Source organism: Glycine max, chromosome 10 (genome assembly GCF_000004515.6).
Source record: "Glycine max cultivar Williams 82 chromosome 10, Glycine_max_v4.0, whole genome shotgun sequence".
Lineage (NCBI taxonomy): Eukaryota > Viridiplantae > Streptophyta > Magnoliopsida > Fabales > Fabaceae > Glycine > Glycine max.
Genome location: NC_038246.2, coordinates 51411062 through 51424020, shown reverse-complemented (window position 1 = coordinate 51424020; position 12959 = coordinate 51411062). Strand labels below are relative to the sequence as shown.

General features: G+C 29.1%; 1 protein-coding gene across 1 annotated transcript; it reads left to right on the top strand.

The window, feature by feature from the left end:
- The first annotated feature begins 4113 nt into the window (after nucleotides 1-4113).
- Nucleotides 4114-8882, top strand: LOC100792652 (zinc finger CCCH domain-containing protein 14). Its single transcript, XM_003536761.4, has 3 exons — nucleotides 4114-4382; nucleotides 4792-4852; nucleotides 7963-8882. Exons 1-3 carry the CDS (start codon nucleotides 4313-4315, stop codon nucleotides 8723-8725), a joined length of 894 nt encoding a protein of 297 aa, XP_003536809.1. The 5' UTR covers nucleotides 4114-4312; the 3' UTR covers nucleotides 8726-8882.
- Nucleotides 8883-12959: the final 4077 nt, after the last annotated feature.

Sequence of the window (12959 nt, the reverse complement as noted above, 5' to 3'; positions counted from 1 at the left end):
TCGATATCAAATTCAACTTCCAATTTGTTTTTTTTTTATTCTTCTAAATTTTATTGTGTATTTTATCAAACCATGTGATTTAAAATTAGGTGGTTTCAAAAGATAAATAATTATGTGGTAATTATATCAATATAGAAAAGTGATCTTTTATACTAGTTATAATCAATATAGAAAGTCATTTTTTATATTGATTATAACCATAATCCATGTGCAAAAGTAAAAAAAATTGAATGATAAAATTCACAAAATTTTAAAATTTTGGTGGTAAAATTTATAAAAATAAAGGTTGTGTCCTAAAATTCTAAAATTATAAAATTTGTAATTAAGCATTTTTTTAAATGAGTTAAGTTTGATGAAAATTGATTTTATTAACATGAAACTTTAATTTAAAATCATTTTTTATCATGAGACTTTAATTTTTTTTTAAGCTTAATTATTATTTTAGTTTCTAAATTTAGGGGATGTTTTTTTAGTCCCTGAACTTTAAAATAATTTTTTCAATTTTTTTTATCTCCTGAATTTTGATGATTTTTTTTTTTAGTTTATAACATAATAAAATAATATTTTATGTCGATTTTTATTCCTTTGTGACAATTTTTTAGTATTTTATGATAATTTTAAAATGTAAATTCAAAATAAATCTGTATTATGATTTAATTTGAAAAATCAATCAATTTTCTTCTCAAACTGGTTTCAATATCTTTTAAAATAAGTAAAAAATAGATTTTCAGTATTAAAACTACTTTTAAACAATACTTAATTTCTGTTTTAATCTCAAATAAAAATATACTGATATCTAGGTTCTAACAAAAAATACTTCAAGTTTGTTTATTTTTATTTTTATTTAAAATTTTCTAACAAATACCTATGAATATATTCAAAACTTTAAATATCTAGGTTCAAAAAAAAATACTTCAAAGTTTGTTTATTTTTATTTTAATTTAAATTTTTCTAACAGATACCTGTGAATATATTCAAAACTTTAATAATCTAAGAATTTAAAAATTATAAATATAAGACCGTGGATGACAAAAGTTATTACAGTAGTAGCATAAACAAATAGAAAAAAAAAACATTTTTTTACCCCATTTTAAAGAGCTAAAAAATAAATATATTTTTACACGTCATAGAGTTTTAAGTGAAAAGGTTAAATTATTTTAAAGGATATTTATTGGACTAAGATTTTAAAATGCTATTTTGACATAAAAAGATTTTGTAACAGTGTAGTGATTTTTAAGATTTAAAAAAAACTTTTATAATTAGGATTTTGTAGTTTAAATTTTAATGGACTTATAAAATATAAATTCATATGATTTGGAAGGCCATTGTGGATTTTAAAGATTTTGTAATTGTGTAGTGATTTGTAAGATTGTCTAACAGTACAGTGATTTTTAAGATTTTTTTTAACTTTTATGATTAGGATTTTGTAATTTAGATTTTAATGTATTTATAAAATACGAATTTATATGATTTGGAATGATATTATGAATTTTTAAGATTTTAAAAGATTTCATGAATTTTAAAAACATTCAAAAATATTGATAAAGATCTATGAATTGTTTCTCTTTAGCACTTTAAATAAAACACATTATATATATATAAAAAAAATCTTAAACATGTTAAGTAATAAATAAGTTTTCTCCCAACATATTTACAAACATAATTGACTCAATTTCCTTCAACCATCAATCATGTTAATTTTACAAGAATTATACACTGTCTACTTGTAATATGGATATTTGTAATCATTTTCACAATAATGATTCCATCAAACAAAAAACATGTTCAATTGTTTTAAATCTCATTTATATATTTATTCACTTAACATAAGTCAACTTTTCATGTTCATTAAAATTATATATTTTTTATGTTCATTTATATGTATAAACATGTAATCAATATGTCTTAATTGTACATTAAGGTAATTGGCAAGATCTCTCATATCACACCTTCCAATGCATGTTATTCATTTGTCGAAAGAATAAAAAAATTATGAATGTTTATTGCTTTCAACAAAAAAAACAAGGGATTATGCATGATAAAAAAAAACATGTTGATTGACATAAAAAGAAAGAAAGAAAATTTTATGAAATCTCAAGGGTTTGACTAAGATTATTTGATGTGTATTTTTTTTACTAAAAAGTCTTATGAAATCCATTAAAATTCATCCTAAAACATAATTCATTGAAATTTGTATACTTTTAAATACCAACAGATTTTTTTTTAAAGTTGTAAAAAATCTTAATTGAATACCAACATATTTTGTTGAATTCGTTAAAAAAACTCTAATACTCTTTATTAAATACCACAAGACTTAAGGGGTGTATTAGATTAGGATTTTAAAATACTTTTTATAAAAAAAAATCTTGTGATATTCAATCAAGATTTTTAAATATTATAAATTAAATAAGTCTTCTAGTATTCAATTAAGGCTTTTGAGATTTTTTAAGAAAGACAACAAAATTCAGTGATATTCAATTAGATTTTTTTTTACAACTTATAAAAAAATCCGGTATTAAAAATATACAAATTTCAATGGATTATTCTTTAAGAAGAATTTTTATGGATTTCATAAAATATTTTGGTATAAAACATATATCCAACAATCTCACTCAAACCATTGAGATTTTTCTAGACTTTCTTCTTTCTTTTTCTTACTATAATTTATTTTTTCTCATCACACTTATCCTTTTCTCTCCTTAATATTCTTCAAGATGCATGTGTCATATATATTTATTTTATTCTTTTGTAATAAAAAAATATTAAATATACTTCTTCCTTTTGTACTTTTTCATTTGTTTTTTGAATTAAATGAATGTTTCTCTTATGTGATAAACTAACCATGTTTTTTTAATACTGATTATGTTCATCACCTCTTTGATGCAATATTTTCGTATTTGTCATCCTTAATTTCGACATTTACATAACTCAATGACCCTTCCGTCAATTTTTCACTCTCACCACTCCCTTATAGTATATGTTTATTAGTGTATCTCATTTAAACATATAATTAGATTTATCATAAAATAATTGTAGTGATTTTAAAAGAAATCAACGTATAATCTTAAATCTATTGTTCAAATCCAAAAGTGAAAATAATAAAATGTTATTGCAATAAATGTTAGTATAAGAGGACATAAAACAAGAATCAATACAACCATTAAAAGATTAAAAAATACATATTTGTTTTACCTTTTATTTTCAAACCTCGTCATTTCTTATTATTTTTTTACTAACTCTTATAATTTTGAATATATTTTTAAAAATCCACAAAATACTTTCAAATCTTATAAATTTATAAAGTCTATTTGTATCTCTTAACTTCTTATGATATAAATCCATTAAAATCTAAACCATCATAAAAATATTGTAAAGAAATATGATAAGTTATAATTTTCTTACATAATCTTTAAAATGTACAAGAATTTTTATATTAAAATAATCTTTTAAAATTTTAATCCAATACACTTCCTTATTTGTATTATTTTAAAATCTTGATTAAATACTTCATAACTTTTTTTAAAAATTATTTGAAATTTTAATTGAATACACTCCCCTAAGTATCTAAAAAATAATAATAAAATACTAATAAATCATTAGTCGTGATATTAAATTTGAATCAGTTAAATAAGATCTGGAGTTTAAATTATATACATTCAAAAAATATAATTAAAAATGAATACTTAGTACTAGTGTGTGGTTGGAAAAAAATAATAAAACATATCATAAAAATTATTCTCAAAAAAGTATTTTAGAAGATAAAATACCTATTTTTTAGTAGTACTAAGAAAAATATTCTTCAAGACCCATTACAAGTTGGTATGAAATGGGCCAATGGGGAGTGGGTGATGATTTTTCTTTTCACTTTTTATTTTAATTTATTAGAGTAATTAAATAATTTCATGTTAAGAAAAAATGAACCTTTTTTAATTATTATAAAAATATTTATACTTTTATCTACTTTTCACTCATTAAAATAAATAAGGATAATTTTTATTTTCTTTCCTATTTATATCCATCCAAATAATGTTATTTTTATTTCTTTATTTTACTCAAAAAATTTCCGTAAGCGGAGTGTAAAAATAAGAAAATATGCAAGATAAAGAATGAGATAGATAGATAGGGTATGACGTCCATAGATCTAAGCTGGGGAAGGTCGGTCGCCTCCCACACATATATAGTGACTGACTGACTGGATGATGTAAGACAAGAGAGCTACGTTCCGTTACGCTACGTTCACTCTGTCTGTTGGGCTTTTAGGGTTAGGGTTAGGGTTAGGGTTTTGGTTTGTGGATCTATTGTTGTCGCTGCGATGGATCGCAAGAGGGGAAGGCATGAAGCTGCCTTCAATTTCAATGGCGGCGCCAAGAAATCGAGGCCTGGTTTGTCTTTACTCTTCACTCTTTTTCAGCTAGCTATCTCTTTACTATTTTCTTACATGCTATCAGCTATTACTGTTCCAATCTGCTTTTACTTTTCTATGTTACTTTCCCCTCGTCAACTGTTACTTCTAAGCTCCCAATCAATAGACCAAGAAAAACGCTAGGCCTATATTTCATGTTCTCTTCTACCAATTAGACACACTGTTTCAATATTTCACTTTTAGACAATAATATCTTAAAATTTACGTTCTGTCATTATCTTTTTTATCTCGTGCAACTTGCTCTGAAAAAATGGGCTTAATGTTGGTCAAATAATAACAAGAAATGGTTGTTGGATCTTATCCAAGTTGAATCATAAAAAGATCAATGAAATTTTAACTGAGAGGACTTAATTAATGTTCTGTAACAGAAATGGACTCCTTTCCAACTGGTTTAGGAAGCAAATCGAAGCCATGCACAAAGTTTTTCAGGTTCAAATCTTTAACTTATCTAAAATAAAATCTAATGCTCTTTGATCATGATATATGTATAAGTTTTCTAATTTTTACAAAAATTTCAATACACAATCTCTGCAAGCTTAATCCATATGATTTGACTAATGAATTGGGTAGTTAAAGCTGTGATACAGGTTCTACTTCTAATTACGATAACAAGACTATGAACAGAAAATTGTTGATTCTCAAGAATCATCACTTCTATAAGTGCTTCCTGGGCTATATATAAATGAAAGCAGTTCTATGGGACGCATAACTTGATCTACATACTTGGTTGTATACAATTTTCTACAATCTTTGCAAGAGGTCTGATACAGATCTCTGAAATGACTAGAGCAGTACATGGCTTAAGACATGTTCTATTTCTATCAATAGACTAAATGATAAGTCGAATGATGCTTGAAAGCATTCACAACATACTTCATTCTGATTTGTGTGTTGAACTGGGGAAATTATCTAGTGTTTAAATGATCTCTATGATATAATGATAATAATGTTGTTGCTTATGTTGATTATAATGATTAGCTGATATATACAATGTACAGTTGACTATTATGATTTGTTTTGTATTTTTGTCATCCTGATTGCTACTAAGTTATGTAGAAGTTTTGACATCCTTCTCCTGCTTGATGGTGGGCAAGGCCATGCTATGCTGATGCTGAATTTTATGTTGATAATTTGCAATCTCTTTCACCCTTCTGTGCTAGAAAGTGGCCTCTGCTGATTGGAGCTTAACATATGTTTTCAGTTCCTTTTACAATACATATTCTGTTTCTGTTTCCTTTATAAAAGTAGACCTTTTACGAACGCTTGTAGAATATTAGGATTAAACCTGTGTTTTCTGGCACAAGTTTTGACTTGACTTTGCTGTCTTCCCTTGCTTTGGGTATCTCTCTGACTTGAAACATGGAGAGGTTATGAGTTTGTTCCTGATGGTTTTTCCGTTAATGTTTTCTATAGTTTGAGTCTGAATTGATAAAAGCCTTTGATAATAAAGTGGGTCATCCTTGAACATTTAGTAATTGATCATTTATTTTTATCACTACCGATTTGCACATTATTCTGACAATTACTATACATTGAGGGAACTGCTGATTTGCAATGATTCACACATTTGGATTTCTGTTCAAATTTATTGTCATTCCTGATTTATTCTGGTGATTATATTTGGATTTCTGATGAAATTGTGCTGGTATTAGTTTTTATGGAAGAATTAGAAATTGTGTTGTTGCTTTCTGCTTTAGAAGACAAATGCGTTCTGTGAGTGTTTGATAACTGTGTCTCACAAGTTACAGCCCTTGCTTCCCTCGATAGTTTACTATTGTATTTGATTTCTGGTAATGTTAACATTGGGATTTGGGAGTGTGATCTCTAACCCTCTATTTGTTTGGGTGGAAATGGAGTGGAAGGAAATAAGGAGGGAGATAGGATAGAAATATCAAATATCTGCCATTTGTTTGAGAGGAGAAATAGGAAGGAGGGAAATTATTTCTGCGGTGCTCTATCACCACTATGCTGATGGTGTCCAAAATCTTGTGAATACTCTCCAATAATTAACATTAAGAGGGGTGTTTTTATGGAGTTGATTTTGGGTAAAAAAGGGTTTCAGCTTATAGAAAACCCTGTCAAAGTTCATATACCTCACTTATCTCCTCTCCTACCTTGCAACTACCGCATGACCCTTGTGCACCCTCCTGCGACCATTATGTGACCCTCCAATCTCTCTCTGGCAACCCATTTAGTGATTTTTTTATTTCTCTCTTGTTTTCATTTTCCCCTTTTTTTTAAATTCAATTTTCTCTTGTAATTCTGTCTCTCATGGTTCTTGTATTCTCATTAATCTATGTTTTCTGTGTTTTTTGTCACTTTATTCATGAGTTTTTTTCTCTCTTTGTTCCATCAGTCTGTCTCTGTTTATTGTCTCTCTAGTCTGAGTCTCTGAGGTCTGTTTTTTGGTCATCTACTGCTAAAGACCCAAACTTATTCACTCCTTTTTTCTCCATCTCTTTGGTTAGCCATGCCATCCTTTGTCACTATCTACTTGTATGTTTGCTTAAGAGATAAGACGTATAACTTTTTTTTGTTTAACATTTCAATTTTTTAGCATTTTTATGTATTTAGTATGAATTATATAAACTGTATAAAAAGAATTAAAAATAGCATTCATCTGGCAATGTGCTATACTGCCATTGTGTTTTTGGGGTCAGCCGTTATGTGCCACTATCTAGGATTGATAACTACTTCCTCTCTCATTTCTGAACTGTTGCTCCTAAGGCAGTCTGGAGTGACCAGGCTTTTTTTGCTGCTGCTGGTTTTTTTTGTTGCTGAATCTGGAGGGAACAGGCTGAATGAATTTATGTTGAAGGAATATCAGATAGTATCATAGTCATATGGCTTTTTTCCCAAGTTACATAGTAAAAGGGATGCAAGTGAAAATTACTTGCAAAGAAGGAAACAGAATTAGGCTATGACTTGGGATATTTTTATCAAATATACTTGACTGTGTTGTATGGATATTTGATTTTCCATTATCTTCTGTTGGTTTTTTTTTTTAGAATTGTTAATGTGTATTATTAATGTACTTGTATTTAGCAATTTGATGTTTGTAGCCTCTCTATGTTTTCTGCTTCTTTTATGAGAAATCAGATTGAGCATTGTTGCTTTGCTGCTGAATACTGAGCAGTATTATTTTAGGCTTGAAGATGATTTATGGTTTCTCTATTATTGTGAATTAAACATACCATGCTGGAATCTGTTTCATATTTTCTCTTCATATAAGAGGTGCTCGAATTTCTCCATTTTAGTTATTTGTACTTAATTATCAATTTATTGTGTAGCCATGCACTATTCTCTTATTTCATCATTAGAATACTTGAACTTCCAAGTGTGCCATCTTATTTGTGATATACTGTATAGGTCTGGACCCATTTTTATTTTGTCATTGGGTATTCAGTATTGTTTGTTACTTTGGTCATCAATCATTGTGATTTGATAAGTTTTAAGTGAATCCTATCTGTATAGTTTTTGGAATCTTATTAGTTGGTTATATGTTAGTCTTATGTCATCTGTTTTCATTTATTATGCAGCACCTCTGGCTGTCCATTTGGTGAAGGATGCCACTTCCTGCATTATGTTCCAGGTGGATTCAAAGCTGTCTCTCAGCTGATCAATGTTGGTAGCAATCCTGTTATTCCTCAAGTTGGTAGAAACCCTGTTCCACCATCCTTCCCAGATGGGTCTTCTCCTCCAGTTGTTAAAACTCGATTGTGCAACAAGTTTAACACAGCCGAAGGTTGCAAATTTGGTGACAAATGTCACTTTGCCCATGGTGAGTGGGAGCTTGGCAGGCCTACAGCCCCATCATATGAAGATCCCCGTGTTATGGGACAGATGCCAAGCAGCAGGGTAGGTGGGCGAGTTGAGCCCCCACATCCAGCTCATGGAGCTGCTGCCAGCTTTGGAGCCTCGGCTACTGCAAAAATCAGTATCAATGCTTCCCTAGCTGGAGCTGTCATTGGAAAAAATGGTGTCAACTCGAAGCAAATATGTCGTGTAACAGGAGCTAAACTTTCCATAAGGGATCATGACACGGATCCTAACCTTAGAAACATCGAGCTTGAAGGCAGTTTTGATCAGATCAAACAAGCCAGTGCCATGGTTCACGAAGTTATTCTAAATGTTAGTTCTGCCTCTGGGCCTCCAATGAAAAGCTTTACTTCGCAGAATTCTGCCCCTGCAAGCAACTTCAAGACTAAGCTGTGTGAAAACTTTGCTAAAGGTTCCTGCACTTTTGGGGAAAGGTGTCACTTCGCACATGGAAATGATGAATTGCGCAAGTCTGGAATGTGATAGCGTTATAATTTTGTTTTAGCGAGGTTTGAATTGTGCAGAATTTTCTAGTTTTTCAATTTTTTTATCAAACAGCTTCTAATTTGCTACATGATAACTGAACTAATGGTGAGTCTTAGCTCAGCTTCTAAAATTCAACGCACATTCAAATTTGAAATTTCCTATTGTCACTTTCTCCCTCTCGCCGTCAACAGCCTTCCTCATTCTACTATTTTATAAAATATATTTGCTTATTTAAATTTCTTTAAAACAATATTTTTACAGCCAGTAATTTTTTTTAAAAGTTTAATAACTTTACAATCAAATATCAAGAGAAAATTTTATGTCTACCTATTACTCACAGGAAACTTTTATTCCCTTGTTACTTTGTTAGAGATGTTAAAATGTTTTCTTGTATCAAACATCGCCTAAGTGTTTTTTTTTTTTTTTATTTTGTACCCATGAACGCATAATGGAAATAAATAAATGTTTTTTTAAAATATTTATCTTATATATTAAAAGTAAAAGTCATTAAATACTAAATACTTAAATGCTTAATTTTTTTGTGTGAATATTATTGGCTGTTCAATACAGTTAAATAACCAAATATATATTTTTTTAATTTTCTTTTTGTTTTAGATAACTTTTTTAAAAAAATCTAAAGGGATCAGATTTTGAGAAATCTCATTCTCAAAGAATTGTTTTAGTTAAGAATATAAAAAATTATTTATTATAAAAACTCATTAAATGCTTAATATCAAACATGATTTCTTAAAGTAATTTAAAATACATAAAAAATGTACTTAATGCATTCACATGATATATTCGTGCATACAATAAAAATATTTATTTGTAAATATAGTTTTGCTGATAAATTAAACAATTACAAGTATTTTTTATTAATATTATTATATTTAAGGTTACTAAATACTTAAAGATTAAATATGATTATTATTTCTGTATCAAAAAATAAATTGATTCTTTAACAATTTATAGTTTTTTTTATTAATTAACCCATGTCCAATAATTTTGGCATAATAACACATTATGTTTGCTCAAGTGAAACTGATTCTATTTTTTTTAAATAAGTTATTAAGTTTGTGTATAATGAATAAAAAAATATAATTAAAAAAAATCTTTGTATAAATGGTGATTTGAAGTATAAAAAATATATAAATGAATTTCTTCATTCATTTATAAATATATAAAAGTATTAAAATAGTTATTTATAAATTATTGAAATAGTAATTTATTAAAAATTAAAAATAAAATTATACTTTGATTTTGATCATATATTTTAGTTTGCATGAAATACTGATTTGAAATATAAAAATTAAAAAAATGAATTTGTATATTGATTTATGAAATAATTAAATACTTATTTATGAATTTTGAAACAATAATTTATAAAATATTTAAAATAAAATTGTAGTTTGATTTTGATGATATATTTTAGTTTGGTAGATTAATTATTTAATATTAATTTGAATTTTTTTATTACATTTGTTAAAATATATTACACTTAATAATGCAATAGGATTTTAAGAGATTTATTAGTTACTTTGTTATTTAGTTTTTGACTAATAGAATGAAAATATTTTTGTTATGAGATATGAAACTCAACTATTATTTGAACGATGACATTAATTGAAATTAATGTATAAATTTGTAGATTATGGTTAAAACTAAAGGATTGCGTCGGACTTTAGATAGAGTTTTAGGAAGAGTCTTAGGTAGATAGGTTACCGGTGATGAGAAAGAAACTCCTCAACGTCGAAGGCCGACAACATCGGCACGTAGACAACGAACAATTGCAGTTGTTACTAGGATATTGACCATGTGGATCATGTTGCTGACAAGGTTCATGAGGAGCCTCATGAATCAGTTATGGATCATGTAGGTGTTGATACAGAGGGTTTTCTAGACAGACCCCAAGATGCATCAGTGTTGACGTCATATGCTGATTATATGGTAGCCAGAGTTTGGGCAGGAAAGATAGTTATTTGGTTAATTATAACATATTAAAATAGTTATTTATCATTTTAATTTTCCTAATTAATTTTAATTTTTGTAGGAACATACTTAGTTAAAGTTGGCCTCTCGTGGGAGGAAGGTGGAGAAATTTGGAAGACCTGCACATGAGATTGAAGGCATAATGACTGCTACATGATTAAGTTCTCTAATTACATGTGCGTTAGAGACAGATGACAAAGGACTTTTATTTTCTTTTGTGAAGAGGTACCACAAGGAAACGAGTAGTTTCCATTTACCAATAGGAGAATTGACTATAACCCTGGATGATGTGGCATCCTTATTACAGGTGTCTTCCATACATTTGATGCTATTGATGAAGAGGAAGTTGTTGACTTGTTAGTTGAGTTGCTTGAAGTCAATAGACAATAAGCAAAAGATGAGACTGAGCAATGTAGAGGGGCATATGTTCACTTAGCCTAATTGCAAGACGTTTACCGTAACAAATGTGACACAAGATAGTGGACCCTAGCAGCTCGAGCATATTTATTGCATCTAGTAGGTTGCACACTATTTGTTAACAAGATTTCCACACACATCAGTGCGATATTCTTTGATGCATTTCGTGACCTCAGCCAATCTGAAGGCTATTCATAGTAATCGGTTGCACTAATCCATATGTATGACAATCTGAATATTGAATCCAAAGCTGGCACAAAACATCTTGCAGGATATATCACTTTGTTGCAGGTAATTATAATGATTTTTATCATTATTATATGTTTTAAACTTTAAATGTACTATTAATTAGAATTGTTTATTGTTTTTTTTAATGTGCGCAGTCTTGGATTTACGAGCATTTCCCTACAATTATGTCTACTATTATTGATGAGGATTACCATGAGAGAAAATCATGTGCTTGTCGCTAGAAGTGTGAGAAGGCATCACCAGTGACGACCTATCATAAGCGCTTAGATAGGTTGATGCCAGATGCTTGTGTGCTAGATTCCTTATGGTGACCACCGTGCATTTAGAAAATTTGAGCTCATTTCATTATTTTCTAGACATATCATATGAGGTTCATTTATTGTTAGACACCAACTAGAGAAGGTAGTACGACAATTTGATTATGTTCAGACCATTCCTCCACTCCCTACTGCTCCATCTCTATCCATAGAGGAAAATGACGATAAATGTCTTCAATTTTCTAAATACCTTGCACCAGTTAGACATATTTGTAGCTCTCCTGGTCAATGTGCAGCAAACTACATGGAATGGTTTTATTGAATATCTCACCCATTCATGAGTTCGCTAAAACTTAGGGAGCCTCCTAGACATCCACTCATGGTGCATAACGATACATATATTATACCAAATCCACATATGTTGCCCATTCACTTAGCAACTATGCTACAACCACCTGCACTTGCACCTGCTGATGCAGACATGCCTTGACATGCAGTGGTATAAAGTACTGATTTTTTCTTACATGCTTCCAATATTTATTATTGACGTTGTTGTCAATGTTGTAGGTCGTTTGCCAAAAGATAACATAGCCTGGAATTAATGCACACACTCTGAGTGAGCACTGTCTAAGATTAGCCAGAGGTGTCACTAAGCAAGGAAATATTTATGTTTGATCCAAACAAAGGAGTGATACACAAGATAGAAATGGTGGTGGACAACGATGATGAAAGTTGGGATTGACTGAGTATTACAGGATATTTGTATGTAATATGAAAGTTGGGATTGTCAAGTAAAGACAACTTGTATCTATTTGTTTTGTAGGTACTATCTATGAAAAATACCAAGTTACAAACATTGTTTAATCTCATTGCATTTGGATGTGTCCAAAATATATCATGTACAACATGTTCATCCTTCAATCTATGCCAATAAATATATTGATCACATTCAAGAAACTTCATTAGTTGTTACATTTTACTATTATTGTCTCTTATAGAAGAACACTATGCATCTTCCATTGTATACTTGCTTCATTATTGTACAATTGTTGGCATTGTGCTCCTTTAAAGTGAGCAGAATAATATTTGGTTTGACCATTGACTTTGTCATAACATCAATAATAATTTTCTCATCTTTAGTCAGTCGACCAACATATGGATATCCAACGAATGACTTAGCCAATGTATGATTATGAATCCCACATATTAACTTCATCATCCACCCTTCACTTTCCAACACTGGTTTTTCTCACAACTTATAGGGACACCCACATTTTTTATTGTTAGTCACTGTTCGTATTAAATCTTTTTTGCATGCT